The sequence below is a fragment of the Pochonia chlamydosporia genome, chromosome 4 (genome assembly GCF_001653235.2).
Source record: "Pochonia chlamydosporia 170 chromosome 4, whole genome shotgun sequence".
NCBI classification, from domain to species: Eukaryota; Fungi; Ascomycota; class Sordariomycetes; order Hypocreales; family Clavicipitaceae; genus Pochonia; species Pochonia chlamydosporia.
In genome coordinates this window covers 3,464,664-3,480,351 of record NC_035793.1, presented here as the reverse complement: position 1 = coordinate 3,480,351, position 15,688 = coordinate 3,464,664, and the positions used below count along the sequence as shown (strand labels likewise).

Here is a 15,688-nt window from a genome sequence, read left to right as displayed (position 1 = left end):
TCACCAGACCCAAGCCAAGCCAGGCAGGCCATAGCCATGGCCATTTGCCACGGTCGTACTCCGTAGTCCGTATCGGCTTTGACCTGAAATAACTTTTCTTTGAGGCGGCGCGTGGCTTCCCTGGCGTTGTGAACTCTGGCACCACCCGCGGGTCATGGAGCGAGCGGACAGCAAAAACCGTCCGCCTCATCGTGTGAGTTGCATACTTGGCATTTCCGCCTTGATCATTGCATTGATTGATTCATTGATACCCCAAAGTGAAGCGTAATGAGGAAACGATTCATCCTTGTAATTATATTTTCAATTTGTCACAGGCAGGTCGTAGCCCTTTCTGTGCAATATGACTGGTGGTCCGGGGAACGCGTAGATTTACCCGACGCAGCCACTTTGTCGAGCCGTGCCGCGTTTGCAGAAAACATTTGTGCCAAAGTGTTTGCATGAATTTTTTTGCGTTGGATGCAGAATCTGATGGCTCGGACATTATCAAAACTATCATATTTAAGGCGGACTCCGTAATTAGTTTTCGGTGAGAACGACGTTGAAGTTTCTCAAGGTGCCGTGCATATATAAAACCATCATAATCTTTCCCAGTAAGTTAAGAAATCAGTTTGGTATGAAGCAGTGTGTATTTCCGAAATACTTACTCCGTATTCCGTAACGTACGACGAGTTGCATCTTGGAGCTGGGCCCAATCTCGCTTCACGACGCGGCTGCTTCCGCTTGAAACTCTTTGAATAACCCTGCTTGCGACATTATTTTCGCCCACCTCGGTTGCGGTGATGCCTGGCCGGGTTGAGTTCAACACAGGTGCAGCGTGGATATTCACCCTTGTCCTAATCTTCCATCAACATGTTGGGGGCTGCACATCTCACCCCTATCATTACTCCGTACTCAACGTGAATCTTTGCCAGGAATGTCCACAAGCTCTGGTCCTTGCAGTTGGCTTACCGAGGGCGAAGTCAAAAGAGTTAAGGCAACCCTTGGTCCATGTCGATGACTGGTGAACTATTGAGTTAGAGCCACCTCAATCCATTTGATTGTCAATCACGCTCGCAAGAACCAACTCCGAAAGTTCCATAGTCACCAATGTTCTCTGGCGTATTCTCGCAAAGGTATTCAAGCTGTTTTGAGCAATCACCATCGCTCGTCTACATGTACACTCATCCACCCCTAGGATTTGTTAGTGGTTTATTCTTCACGCCAAGAGACAGATCCTACCGTGCCCTCACTATCTTTGCCGTTGGTTAAACTCTCTTTTCCCGACGCCGTCTGGGACACCTGCGCCAAGCGTTGCAATCAAGATGCGATTATGTCTGGACTCGTCACTCGCCGAACCAGTCTCCTCATGACACTGTTGATACATATTCCCAAATATCTGTCATTAAAGTTGACTCAGCACGTCCTTCTAGTCGGCCTAACAGACGATCGCATCCATATTACCAGTCATTCTCAAACAAATCCCATTGTTCAAGTGAAATGCAATAGGATAGGCATCTGCAGCCACCCGAGAATTGATGCCCATGACTAGCCAGCTACTTGACATTTGCTGTGACTCGGAGTGCATTTACGAAGTGTCATTCGATATGATACGCTGCATGTCCAAGACATTATTTCAATGGTCCGATGACACAATGTACTCCCCCCTTGTCGGACGGTGTCAGCCTGGTAATTTCTACGGCCAACTCTGGAGCCGGTACCGGGAGCTATCTGTATGACGATGATGTACATACGATCTATCTACTCAGGTAGAATCGCAACTTGTCGTATGACGTGGTCCCCGACGAGTTCGAATAGCTCACAGACGTATTTTGGACAAAGAACTGTATTTAGGTCCTTGCTTGCTGTAGGGCTATTGTAGTCTGAGTCGCCTGACATTTGATGTCGCCAATGGTGGAAACCGGTTAGCAAGCGCATGGTTGTGGTGTTGACTAATGCCCTCTGCAGTATTACCATCAGTGCTATGCTATCGGAGTTGCTGGGGTTGGTCAAAACACAACAGCCTTCACGACTATACTTCGCATCGTTGCGCTCTGACTTGCAGTGAAGAATACACCGCAACCGGTACAACTTATAATTCGATACGACTCATCTATTTCGATACACCTCACAAGTGTTATTGATGGTGATAGATGGCTGGATCAACGCGAGGTCACGCCATCCAGGGTAGCTCCTTACACTGCATTTGGGGTGTACTCCTAATAACTATTTTTGGTGCTCACAGACTTGGCAAGCGTCCAGTTCCAGGCACAGGGAACCGAAGCTGTACCTTGACCAGCCCTGGAAAAACAACTGGTGTTGCCTGGTCAAAAATGTGAGACCTAACACAACAGGCATCTTCCGAAAGAACCTCACTGCCTGTACGGAGTACTGCCTGTAGTAGACTGAAGCAAGTGATGATCAGATTTTGTGACTGAATTTCGGATTCAACCCAATGAGATGAGAAGTCGAAATTCCCTGATGACCTAGTAAAATGAGACCAAGGAGAAGTCTTGGATTTCTCAACCAAGGTACGGACACCACTCATCAGTACATTGGCGACAACCCATCACAGGTTTCAAGCCGCAATCGCTGAGGCTGACTGAACGGAAATTCGTTGCCGACGCCATTTCTCGCCATGGACGCCAAAAGTCCACTTGGTTGGCCCGCTTCGTTCTGCTGACACCGTATCTAGCGCATTTCTTCCGTATTTCAAACCGAGTTTGTGGTGTGGCCGAGATCTGGGCTGGGCAGGAAACCAGGTTCTGTTGTTGCCTCTGATTGACACAGTCAATCCAACAGCAGACGAATGACACCGCCAATTGTAAAGTTCCAATCACCTGATGGCACTAACGCCAGTGATCAACACCTTCCCGTCTCACTTGGATCGTGAGTCACCTACCGATGCGTCAATCACGATTTCTCAAGGCGGATGAGCATCTGGCCATATTGCGAATAGGTGTTTTGAGCTGGGCTTCAGATTACTGAAAGAAGGGCGGTCCGGTTACCACAATCAAAAGCCGTCTATGGCCGTCGCCACTCAAGCCGTAAACAAAAGTCAAACCTAACAAGATGTTGCAAGGGATCAGTTATGGATATGTCTTTGAGGGACGCCAAAACACAACCGGCAAACGATTGACCTTGTCATCAAGGTGAGGTGTGTCCTCAGGCAGTTGAAATAACCTGTCCCCGTGGTACCGGGTGCATGCGCACAGCACTCCTACTCCATGTATGCTATGCAAGTTGATGCCTCCGATGTTTGATTGACCTTGGTTACGGTATGTCTAACAACTTTGAGTCCAAAGACTTGAGGTTCTTGTTGTATTGTGCCCATAAATCGCACTGTATAAAGGTGTGACCCAAAGTTTGTTGGCAAGCATCGCGCCGATCGATTGAGATTATGCTCTTAATAATTATTCCATTTTGTCTTCCGTTCGAGTCTTGATCCAGCAAAGACAGTTTCTCCAGAGTTCGCGAAGCTGTTGACCCCAGCCCCCATCTCTCGGTTGGCGGATACCTTGCATGCTGTCCATCAGAGGTCTGGACTTTTGCAGAAAGAGCTGAACGAATTGCGCATCCCAGGCAGCCGCATGCGAAGCCGTGCACCCTGCAGGTTTTGGGGACTTGAGGCCAGATTTGACTGGATCAGGCATTTATTGTGCGGCCTGTGCTGTCTGGTGCAACTTTGTCCAACGACAACGAACGGGACGGAGAAGAGCTGGAGACCGAGAGCTTCCAAACGGCCAAATTGTTGGTGGCTGACGGTAGCACCTCAAACTCCTTCCTAAATCGGTCGAGTGTCCCACATCTTGTCTTGTCAAGCTTGTCAACATTTGACGGTTCATCAAAGTTGTCCTTCAATGTTGAGCACAAGCCTGTCCTCAGCTTGGGTGTTTTCGCCCCCGGGAAAAGATGTTTATTCAATGACAAATTGACCAATCAAACTTGGAATTGTGGCCGCGCCCGGTCTCGGTACTGAGAAAGCAGTGATGAACAAACAGCGCATCCCTTCTCGACATCATGACCAACGTTCACACCCATCTGTGACTCCGGCATTGTGACACTTTCTCTTTTTCTGCAGCTCCAAGCTTCGGCCTTGAACCAGAGGTGCGGATACCGGATTGATTACACGCTTGTGGCTTGCAGCAGGGTCGACAAAGATGCAAGACCCTTGTTGGAGCTAAACCATCCCAGGCTTGCCCGATGACTCCTCACTCGGGTCCTTGCAAAGACGTAATTATTTCTGGTTGGCGTTGTTTGTTGTCTACCTGGCGGGAGAACGCAGGGCTGGGGCAATTAACAACACTGTTGGCCTCAATTGTTCATCGCACCTCACTTCTTCCCTCTTTTTTCTTTCTTTCCTGGTTTCAAACTGTACTTATGGGTCGAAGTCTCATGGTGGATTGACTCGGCGGCCATATTTTTCTTTGGATCTTGTTCTTTCGTTTCCCGGTGCTCGAGTCCAGTACCAGTATCTGGGGTCGTCGTACATCGCCAAATTTCTTATCTGGATCCTTTCGTCTGTTCTCCAGAGCCACGACGCCGTCGCTTATCGCAATACTATTTTCTGTCGCTGGGAAGACGATCTGGGCTTGAAATCTGGTGATTGTTATTTGTCGTTTGTATTTGGGATTTTGTCCCCTTACGGGACCAAGTTTGTAGAGGCTCTCCTCAAATATTCGAGGAAGGAGCCTGCCAATTTCTCGTCAACATGACGGACCCAATGCTCCTTCCGCTCTCTGCTGCGGTCTTGGGAGCCACCGGACTCGTCACTTTGCCAGGACTCTTCGCCAGTTTAGCTCAAGCCCGGAATCGTACACCTCCAGACAATTTTTATGAAGATGTTGACGGGAAGGCAACACCAGAGACAATGGCTGCCTTTTCAAATAAGAAGCCAAAGGCTTGTATCCTGGTGTTCTCTATCCTGGGTTTTGGACTCTCCGTCGCCACTACCGTCTTGTCTATCCTGAATCCACTTGGTGATGGCCTCAATCTGGAGAATTGGATTACCAGCGCCACTTGGGTAAGTTATGCCTAATCTTGAGCCGGAGTGTACGAATTTAGCTTGTCCCGTACTCGCAACCTTCTAGAAACCTAGCTATTTGCCCTTCTACTGATCAATTGAACTTTGTTATAGGCCGCTATCGTCCTGCAGGCCGTCTTCATTAGCGCCCAACATTCACCGGTCAAATCGCACGACCTTGGCCTGTGGGCTTTCCTCTCCTCCCTGATCACTGCTGTCATTACCGTTGCTCAGATCAATCATGTCAGCAATTTCGCATCTCCGAAAAACGACGCTGAGCTCATTGTACGAATCGTCAATGCCGTTACGCTAATTCCCCTCATCTTCTCGTGCATAAGCTTGCCTCGACGACCAGAAGTTTTCTATAATGGTGAAAAGGTCGATGCAGAATGGTCTACCTCTGTTCTGAGTCGGTATACTTGGAGCTGGGTCAACGATCTCTTGAAAACAGCCAAGCGCAAGGGCGATCTTGATGAAAAAGATATTCCCAGACCCGACCACACCATTCGAGCAGCATCCCTTGTCGACGCGTGGAACAGGGCAAACTACCAAGGCAGCCTGTTGCAGTCCTTGCTAAAAGCCTATGGAAATCGTCTTGCGTTGCAATGGTTTGTCATTGTATTCCGATGCATCATTGGTATTGGACCATTCTGGACTATGCTTCGTCTTGTCCAAATGCTCGAGGATCGCGATGCCGGTCTTGAAGTTCCGCATGGACTATGGAGCCTAGTATTTCTCATGGGACTATTCACTCTCGCCGAACAGGTAAGCCTGAGCATCTAGTCGCCATCAATTTCCCTGAAAGAGTGTCAACTGACTTTTATAGTGGTTGGACGGCTGGATTGTGTGGTTTTCCATCACCAAGCTTTTCGCTCCCGTGAGAGGACAACTCGCAGCACTCATCTTTGAGAAATCATTGCGACGAAAAAATGTCAAGAATGCTGAGAAAACTAAGGAGGATGATTCTTCCGATGATGCTAAAGATAAGGGCAAGAAAGACGAGGATGGCGACGACGAGGACAGTGTATTGAAGTCACGCCAAGCAATCGTGAACCTCGTCGGTGTGGATTCGAAACACGTTGCCGACTTTGCCATGATGCAACTCTTCATCATCAGCAGCATCGGCAAGCTCATCATATACTCTGGCTACCTGGTCAAGCTTATTGGTTGGATACCTTTCGGTGCCGGTATTTTGGCCTGGTCAATCGTTCTTCCCGCCAATACTATCGCCGCCAAGTACTACCTCAAAGCCGAGACACGACTCATGAAGAACCGTGATAACAAGCTGGCCGTTGTTAACGAGGCCCTGCTGGGCATGAGACAAATCAAATTCTCAGCATTGGAAGCTCAATGGGAGAAGAAAATTCTTGAAATGAGAGAAATTGAAATCTCGTCTCTCAAGAGTGTGTTCAAGGCTGACAGCATCTTGTTCTTTTCCTGGGTGGCAAGCCCGATCCTTCTTGCTGCAGCATCCTTGGCCGTCTATGCTGTTGTCAACGGGATGCTTGCACCATCAGTTGCTTTTGTAAGCATTGGTGTCTTTAAGAGCCTAGAAGTGTCACTCTCCGCTCTTCCGGAACTTCTCACCGGAGGTATCGACACCCTGGTTTCTGTAAGACGTATTGACAAATACCTGAAAGGCCCTGAAATGAAGCGGACTCTGACCGAAGGCCATGACGTGGCCTTTGACAACGCAACAATTGCCTGGCCTGTGGACGACGAAGTTCCGGACGAGGATCGATTTATTCTCAACAACGTTAACCTCTCTTTCCCGGCCGGAGAATTGTCCGTTATTTCTGGAAAGACCGGATCAGGAAAGAGCCTTGTGCTGAATGCTCTTCTCGGAGAATCTGATCTATTGGAAGGCAGTATCTTTGTTCCACGAACTGTCCCTCCTCTGGAGCGAAATGATGGCAAAGCACACCCCGGAAACTGGATTCTACCTGGTGCTGTAGCCTATGTCGGCCAGAGCCCCTGGCTCGAGAGTGCCTCACTCCGTGACAACATTCTCTTTGGGTTGCCATTCATCGAGAGCCGATACAATACTGTCCTGGATGTTTGTGCATTGAAAAAGGATATCGACATTCTGAATGACGGCGACAAGACTGAACTCGGGGCTAATGGAATCAATCTTAGTGGTGGTCAAAAGTGGCGACTTACGTTAGCCCGTGCTATTTACTCTCGTGCCGAAATTCTTGTCATGGATGACATCTTCAGCGCCGTCGACGCCCATGTTGGGAGGCAGATCTTTGAAAAGTGCATATCTGGTCCAATCTGCAAAGGGAGAACTCGTATTCTGGTCACGCATCACGTCACCCTCGTTGAACCTATCACAAAGTATCTGGTCGAGCTGGGCGAAGGTACTATCCTTCACGCTGGTCTCACCTCCGACTTGGCTGAAGATGGCACCCTAGAATTGATAAAGAGTCATGAACAAAGTCAGCCCGAATTACATGTCGTGGACAGTAGTGGAGAGCCAACTGCGGTAAATTCCGAGGAGGTTTCAGTTGAGGAAGCCATGGATATTGAAGAGAACGCAAACACGTTACAAAAGGTTCCCTCAAAGACCGCCAAGAAATTTGTCGAAGATGAAGCTCGCGAGAAAGGCAATGTCAAGGCTCGGGTGTACGGAACTTTCCTCAGCAGCAGCGGTGGATGGTTCTTCTGGGGAGTTTGCGCCCTTTTATTCATTGCCTTTGAAGCTGGTAATCTTGGACGTAACTGGTGGGTTCGTATCTGGACTGGGGCGCCCGAAAAGCACACATCTGTGAACGCTTCTCGTGAACACGGCATTGTGTATGGCCTATCATATGAGCACAGCACTTTGCACTCAGCTTCGACTTCTCGACTATTCACCTACGATGCGGAACCAAAACATACGTTGTCATATTATCTCTGGGTCTATGTAGCAATTGCTGCTGCAAGTGGAATCATTGGTACCGCCCGATTTGTGTGGTCCTTCATCATGAGCATCAAGGCTGCAAGAACTCTATTCCGAAGGATCCTTTTCACAGTCTTGCGCACACGTTTGCGTTGGTTGGACACCGTCCCAGTGGGCCGCGTTCTGAATCGCATGACTGCCGACTTCGATATCATTGACAACAGGATCACAATGGACCTTGGCTTCATGTTTTGGCGCGTTCTAGGTCTCCTGGGTGTTTGTGTGGCAGCTCTTCTGGTGTCTACTCTTATGCTCCCTTTGGCGCTCGTTTTGGTGATTGCTGGTGCCTTTGTTGCCGTCCGATTCTTGACTGGTGCGCGGCCCGTGAAGCGAATCGAGAGCAATGCCAAATCTCCTGTGTTTGAGCTTTTCAATTCCTCTCTGTCCGGCGTTTCCACGCTTCGGGCGTTCCAAAAGACTCAAACCTATGTCAACCGAATGCACTCCCACCTTGACAACTGGGACACAATTTCCGTTCATATTTGGACCCTAAACCGTTGGCTGGGCTTCCGGATGGCCTTGATTGGTACTGTTTTCACCACCATGGTGGGAGTAATTGTTGTTGGGTCTTCGTTTGTCGACGCCGCCATGGCTGGCTTTACGTTGTCTTTTGCCCTCGACTTCTCCGGCAATATGCTTATGGCAATCCGAGGTTATGCCTCCTTGGAGCTGGACATGAACGCTGCTGAGCGCGTGATTGAATACTCGGAAGTTGCAACCGAGGATTTGGGGGGAGACATCCCAGCAGCTTCATGGCCTGCTACTGGCAATATGGAGATCCAGGACCTTGTCGTCAGTTATGCAGACGACCTACCTCCTGTTCTAAAGGGCATTTCCTTCGATGTTAAAAACAATGAACGCATTGGAGTCATCGGGCGCACTGGTGCTGGCAAATCGTCGCTTACTTTGGCTCTGTTCCGATTTCTTGAAGCTAGGTCTGGCCGAATTTTCATTGATGGAGTCGACATTTCCAAGATTCGGCTGTACGACTTGCGTTCTCGTCTGGCCATTATTCCACAGGTAAGTACTCTTTTGTTCCTTTGCGCTTGTGGCGACAACTGCTAATGGAGAGGATAGGATCCAGTGCTTTTCTCCGGCACGGTTCGGAGCAACCTTGATCCCTTCGATGATCATACTGACGAAGAACTGAAGGACTGTCTCTCACGGGTCCATTTGGTCGATTCTAATCCAGTAACCCCAGCCAATGAACCATCCTCGGCTGCTGGGTCAACCATTGCACCTAAGAATGTTAACATTTTCCGTGACTTGACTAGCGGTATCTCCGAATCTGGTGGTAATCTTTCACAAGGCCAACGTCAGCTTCTCTGTATTGCTCGGGCTATTGTTTCACGCCCGAAGGTTATGGTCCTCGACGAGGCTACCTCGGCCGTAGACATGGCCACGGACACTCTTATCCAACGGAGTATTCGGGAGGAATTTACCGACAGCACTCTCATTGTCATTGCCCATAGATTAAGCACCATTGCCGACTTTGACCGTATTCTCGTACTGAGCGAGGGCAATGTTGCCGAATTTGGTTCTCCTCGTGAGCTGTGGGAGAAGGAGGGCAGCATTTTCAGGGATATGTGCGAGCATAGTGGTGAGAAGGCCAAGCTGAAAGAAGTCATTTTGGGAGGTACGAACTGAAAATGCGCCATCGGTTAGATGGTCATGCATTAGTTCCCTACAACTCTGAAAATAAGTTGAGAGCTGCTGCTGTATTTATTGTTTATTGTTTATTGTTTATTTCTTTTTTTATTTACTTATTGCAAGCGATTGGCAACAATCAGATCTAGTATGGCTAGATCTATTGGTATAAGACCAGAGATGCTGCGCGGCATAGGGGCAGTTTTTGAGCTTTGTGTTTGCTCGCTGGAACCCCCTGACAGACTGGATGGCTGTGGGGAAAAAGTTGGTTGTGTATTGTCAAGTGTGGGATACGCAATCGCAACATGCGCGCTATATCAAAATAGGGTCGATGTTTAAATTGGCGGTGGTTATTTGTTTTGGAATTATGTTGTTGACTGGACCAATCTACAAGGCAGAATCAGCCGTGACAGATTTCTGCGAGGAGATATACAAAATGAAAGAGGCATGTTTGCGAAGCCCATATAGAGTGCGCTACTGTACCGAATGTGACAATGTCAAATCCTGTGAATGTTGTTTAAAGACATCAGACAAGACACTACCTCAAGGTTTTGCAGTTCAAAATCCGTGTCTATTTGGGACAATGTAAGCAAAGCAAAACTCCTACATGCAGACAGTCATTCTATAGCAACTTGACTCCTTCTATGCACATTCATGAATTCCATTGTCTATTCGTCCATACCATCTCACAAGCAGCCTTAACCTTCTGCTTCATAAGCATTTGACCGGTGCTTAGGCTGAAACTCAAAGCCAGGATGAACGGGTCCCAAAAACATTTCCCTGGATATGATGTTAGTGAGTCCAAATTATGAACAAGAAGTGAAGCAACATACGTAATCTTGATCCAATCCTTGTAGTTACCACTCGCCATCAGTGTTTCCAGCTCGTTTCTGCCGGTATACGCTGGTGGACGGTCATTCAAACTGGGCGGCAAGACTTCCAGCAGTCCCACGGGTATGTAGCGATGAGCGAAGCTCAGCCACTCCAGGAGGAAACGGCGAGTGAATCCGATGCCGAGCTCATCTGATCCCCAAGCATCGAGGCCGTAGCGAACAAACTTTTCAATGTACGTGAGACGCTCGGTGGCAGATTTGTCGAGGTACTGGCCCTGTTGAATCTCTTCAAAGAGCCAGGGCTTGATGAGGGCCCCGCGACCAATCATGACGGTGTCGACGTGAGCTTTGGAAATGTGCTCAAAGTACTCTGTGTGGGAGTAGCAGTCGCCATTTCCGAGGAAGTATATCCTTCCGTCCTTGGAGTTGGGGAGAGTGCTGGGGTCGGGTTCGGCGGCGGTATCGGTGAGAGCTTCCTTTTGCTCATTGTAGGTCTTGATGAGGGCGGCACACTCGCCAATGTAGCTCCAGTCTGCGCGTTTGGTGTATCGCTGCTCGCGGCTGCGGCCGTGGAGGGTGATGGCGGCGCATCCAGGGGCACCGAGACGTTCGCGGTGCTCGCGCGAGCCAAAGGCCAGTTTGGAGATGATGGTGGGTGCAGTTGGGCGAGATGACTTCACGCCAGTTCGTATCTTGGCGGTGATGGGGATCTCGCCGGACATGGCGTTCATGCCGCGAATCATGCGCTCGAGCTTGCCTTGGGACTCGAGGAGGGCAGAGCCGCCGCCGGACTTGAAGACCATGTCGATTGGACAGCCGCAGTTGAGGTCGATGAGCCGGAGGTGAGGGCAGTAGCGGTTGAGGACATCGGCAGCTTTGGTGACGACCCATGGCTGGTTGCCGGAGATTTGGGCGCCGAATCGCAGATCGCGAGAGTGGTCATAATTGTCAAAGACGAAGTTGTTACTGCTGGGTTTGAAGGCTGGTGGTTGGACCTCGGATTCGTGGGCCTTGAGGAGCGTCCAGTCAGCTTTGGTGCCTTGGAGGAGAGGCATGCTCATGGCCATTTCCGAGTAGGTCAGTTCGCAGCCGAGCTCTACGCAGAGACGACGGAATGGGAGGTTGCCCTGGGTGGTGAGTGGTGCGAGGGTAGGGGTCTCGGGGCCGAAGTACAGTCGACGCTTTTCGGACGGCTTAAAGGGAGGGTCGATAAATTTGGCACGTAGGTCCTCGATGCCTTCGTTGGACTGGTCCTTACGCCGATGGTGGAACTCATTGTTGAGAGTGGCTTCGTCGTTCATCCATTTGATGTATTTGTCTGCCTCGGTGAATTCGATTCGCTTCCGGTTCAGTTCAATCTTGGTGGTCATGGGGACATTGTTGTAGATGCCGGGGCGGCGCTCATCTACCTCATCGACCCCAGAAACGTGAGTTGGTTTCGTGCCATTGGTTTCGGTTCCATTTTCGCCATTGGATTTTGGCTTGGTCGAGTTGTCGATCAGAACCAGCTCCTTTCGTCCGTCCTCGTGCTCAACCTCCTTCATGTGGCTCTTAACGAATCGGCATTTCCAGCCAGAGAAACAGACACCATACTCCTCGAAGACGGGACATTTACCTCCAAGAGTCTCAACATCCCCACGACGTCCTTCCTCGAGATACTTTCGCAGGTCATGGGACATGCGGCAGTCGTCGCCGAATTTGCAAGGGTGTGGTGAAAACTCGGGATACATGGCCCGGCTGTTGCAGAGTTGAATTGAGTCTCCGAAACGACCGAAGGAGCGCTCAGTGTTCTGACCCTTCTTTCGCTTCTCCTTTTTGGCCCTTTTCCCTCTGCCAACTCCGTTGCTGTCCCTGCCATCTCTAGTGTCTCTACTATCTCTGCTGTCCCTTGCGTCAACTCGACCTTCAGCTGCGTCGTCATCCACCATGTCCGTGTTTGAGCTTTTCAACGCAGATACATCAATGAGGTATCTAGACACCGTTAGTAAGGTAATGCATTAGCAGACATATCATGTATTACTCACTCTTTCTTAACTGGTGCCACCCCAGAACGACGATCTGCTGGTGCAGCGGGCTTCGAGGCTGTCTCGTCGTTGCCATTCGTCTGGGCGCCTTGAGACGCCTCCGCGTGAGTTACCTCAGATGAATTTGCGCCATCCTTTGAGTCAGCTGGACCGTCCACCTTAAGTCGTTTCGCAGCTCGTTGCTCAGGAGAATCTGGTTCATGGTGTGTAGATTCAGTTGCAGGGGGTAGTTCTTGGCTGGCCTTGCTGGCCTCTGTATTCTCAGCCATCGTAGGAGCAGAGGGTGTCTGGTCCGGATATTCGTGTGATTGCAAATCAAATTGTGCTTGTCCGTTTGCTCTCTCGGCTGGATCTTGTTGAGCAAAAGACAGCAGACAAGTGAGACTTTCAAGCAAACGCTCGACTTGCGGCTGGAGGTGGTTTCACTCTAGACGCCGGTACATCGGTTTCTCAGGTCAATGCAATTCCAAGTGAAGTCGGGAAGAAACTTGATACAAAATGAGGCGACCTTTCGGCACTTTTATCTTTCTTCTGAGTATATTGTGAAGTTGAGTGAATCGTGGTGGAGGCAAAAATTTCTACGCAGCAGACCAGACATGCACATGTGCAGAGTAAAATCGGGCAGCCAATTGGCTTGTAGTTGACTGCCAGTGTTGGCAGTTGGTAGGTGGCACTTGAGCCGACACTCCGAGTTCAGTGTTCCAAACAAGAGGTAGTATTTCGCTGATATCAATACATTGGAAGGAAAGTACTACAATTAGAACTCTGGATTTACACAATTAGTAGGGCAGAAGTAATTCATACCTAACAAAAATATTTTTAACGGCACCACACCTCTGTTTGATCATGTTCCATGCAGCCCAGGTGCCAGCTTTTCACTGCAGCCGGACACTGGATTTGTGGTGGGGTCAGGCCTGGTTCGCGGGGAACGGCAGGTGCGACTGATGCTTGCTCCTGCCACCAAACTGCCACAGCTTTGTATCAGAACCATGTCAGCCCAATGAAGGCCTGGCTGGGTGCATTGACTGCACTGGCTTTAACCGCACTATTGCTACCCCTCAGACGCGCCGCCGCCCAGGAAAGTGGCAAGGGACCTGACTTGACTGATCATCGCGACAATGCGTGCAATTGTGTCGTTTCCGCATAAACAAAATTGTCCCAATTCCTGATTCTTTGCTTCTGCCCGTGCTACCCGTCGAATCCGAGCCTCTACCGCGCAAGGGGCCTTTGCTTATCGCTGTGTGACGCAGGCAATGAGCTTCGGTTGGTGACGCCATGGCGGACACTGGCAAGTCAGTGCGGTCGCCTCACAAGGCAGTCAAAACAAAGTCTGTTCGATCAAACAAGGCACTCTCGACCGCTTCGCCAAACCAACAGACGGCGATATACCACGACTCAGATGATTCGGATCAAGAACCTGTTCCCTTACCGCGTAGCCATACGCCGGGTCACCTCGCAAGCAAGAGCATCAATGACAAGCGAAGGAAGCCGTCCGATCTCGCTATCCGGCAACGATCGCAATCCGCCTCTCAAGTGTCGAATGCCAGCTCGAGCACATATGTAGCCAAAGCCTCTGTCGTTTCGAATGGCTCTGCCGAGCCCACCGCCGAAGATGAAGAAAAGGAGAAAAAGCGGCCGTCCGGGTCAAGAACCAATTCTTCCATGGGCGGCAGCAGTCGAAAAGCCCTGTCTTCCTCTGCCACAGCTCGCCAGACTACCAGAGTTACTCGACCTCCGCGAGGGCAACACGTACCTTTTCCGCCGTTGCCCGATCCCAAAAATGCGCCAGATGTTGAGCCTGCCCCGGCGTCGGGCATGTACTGGTCCAAGGCGTTTGTATCTGGGTCGCCACACTCCAACCTCCGAGCTCACACGACAACGTTGATTGGGTCCAATGTCTACATTTTTGGAGGCTGCGACTCACGAACATGTTTCAACGCAGTTTACGTACTAGACGGCGATGCGTTCTACTGGTCCGTACCGCACATGGTCGGCGACATCCCCATGCCCCTCCGAGCGATGACCTGTACCGCCGTGGGCAAGAAGCTCGTAGTGTTTGGCGGTGGCGACGGCCCGGCCTATTACAATGATGTATACGTTTTAGATACCGTCAATTTCCGATGGACAAAACCTCGCATAGTAGGAGACAAGGTCCCTTCAAAGCGAAGAGCCCACACTGCATGCCTGTACAAGAATGGCATCTATGTGTTTGGAGGCGGTGATGGTGTCAGAGCACTAAACGACATATGGAGACTGGACGTTAGCGATCCCACCAAAATGTCATGGAAACTCATATCCGGACCCGAAAAGTCATCCTCCAGCTCAACCAAGGACTACCGTCCCAAAGCTCGTGGCTACCACACGGCCAATATGGTTGGCAGCAAGCTCATTATATTCGGCGGCTCAGACGGCGGCGAGTGTTTCGACGACGTCTGGGTATATGACGTGGAAACGCACGTCTGGAAGGCAGTCTCCATACCCGTCACATACAGGCGTTTATCGCACACGGCCACAATCGTAGGCTCGTACCTATTTGTGCTGGGGGGTCACGACGGAAACGATTACTGCAACGATGTGCTGTTGCTTAATCTCGTGACGATGACGTGGGACAAGCGGAAAGTATACGGAAAACCACCCAGTGGGAGGGGATATCACGGCACAGTGCTTTATGATAGCAGGCTCTTGGTGATTGGGGGCTTTGACGGGAGCGAGGTATTTGGGGATGTGACGATTTTGGAGTTGGCGGTACATGCGTATTATTCGCAGATTAGTCATTTTACGATTGAAGTTTAAGTTTTGAGCGGGAGTTGGGTATGACATGGCGAATGCTACAAGATGAGCATGAGATGAAAACAATATTCACCTCACTGCGTAAGAATATACAGTGAGTCTGACAGCTGCGAGTATCCTGTTCTTCCAGATCCCTAGGGTCTGTCTCAGCTTGATAAGTGGCATTGCTTGAATGTCTACGATCAAGCTTTCTCACGAAACATCACAAACAGAGCATCCAAGATGGAGTTGGTTTCAAAGTAGATTATACAAATTGACATGTTGATGACGCTAAAAATACAATGCACCATGCATGCAGACTTGACAGGATTCCAACTTTTGAGAAATGCCCCCTGAATCAAGTATCCGAAAACGCCATTCCCTCCCCTAATATGACAGTGTGCTTCTTGATTTTGCCTCTCCAGCGTTCAGTATAATAAGTAGAATAGGAGATTTATGATATGACGCCCAATTG

The 15,688-nt window shown here is 49.8% G+C and overlaps 4 protein-coding genes across 4 annotated transcripts; 3 read left to right on the top strand and 1 right to left on the bottom strand.

Annotated features, from left to right (window-relative positions):
• Positions 1 to 779: 779 nt before the first annotated feature.
• Positions 780 to 1,528, top strand: VFPPC_16088 (hypothetical protein; the record flags this gene model as incomplete). Its single annotated transcript, XM_018293841.1, has 3 exons — positions 780 to 973; positions 1,018 to 1,142; positions 1,185 to 1,528. The coding sequence occupies 3 exons, from the start codon at positions 780 to 782 to the stop codon at positions 1,526 to 1,528; spliced, it is 663 nt and encodes a 220-aa protein (XP_018144051.1).
• A 3,159-nt stretch (positions 1,529 to 4,687) lies between these two features.
• Positions 4,688 to 9,587, top strand: VFPPC_14408 (ABC bile acid transporter; the record flags this gene model as incomplete). Its single annotated transcript, XM_018292177.1, has 4 exons — positions 4,688 to 4,999; positions 5,114 to 5,764; positions 5,826 to 8,960; positions 9,018 to 9,587. 4 exons carry the CDS (start codon positions 4,688 to 4,690, stop codon positions 9,585 to 9,587), a joined length of 4,668 nt encoding a protein of 1,555 aa, XP_018144050.1.
• A 698-nt stretch (positions 9,588 to 10,285) lies between these two features.
• Positions 10,286 to 12,713, bottom strand: VFPPC_08446 (tRNA dihydrouridine synthase; the record flags this gene model as incomplete). The annotated part of the gene is made up of 3 exons (XM_018287157.1): positions 10,286 to 10,367; positions 10,421 to 12,391; positions 12,445 to 12,713. 3 exons carry the CDS (start codon positions 12,711 to 12,713, stop codon positions 10,286 to 10,288), a joined length of 2,322 nt encoding a protein of 773 aa, XP_018144049.1.
• Positions 12,714 to 13,719: 1,006 nt separating this feature from the next.
• On the top strand, positions 13,720 to 15,237 carry VFPPC_08444 (galactose oxidase, central domain-containing protein; the record flags this gene model as incomplete). Its single annotated transcript, XM_018287156.1, has 1 exon — positions 13,720 to 15,237. The coding sequence occupies one exon, from the start codon at positions 13,720 to 13,722 to the stop codon at positions 15,235 to 15,237; it is 1,518 nt and encodes a 505-aa protein (XP_018144048.1).
• Between the last annotated feature and the right edge of the window lie 451 nt (positions 15,238 to 15,688).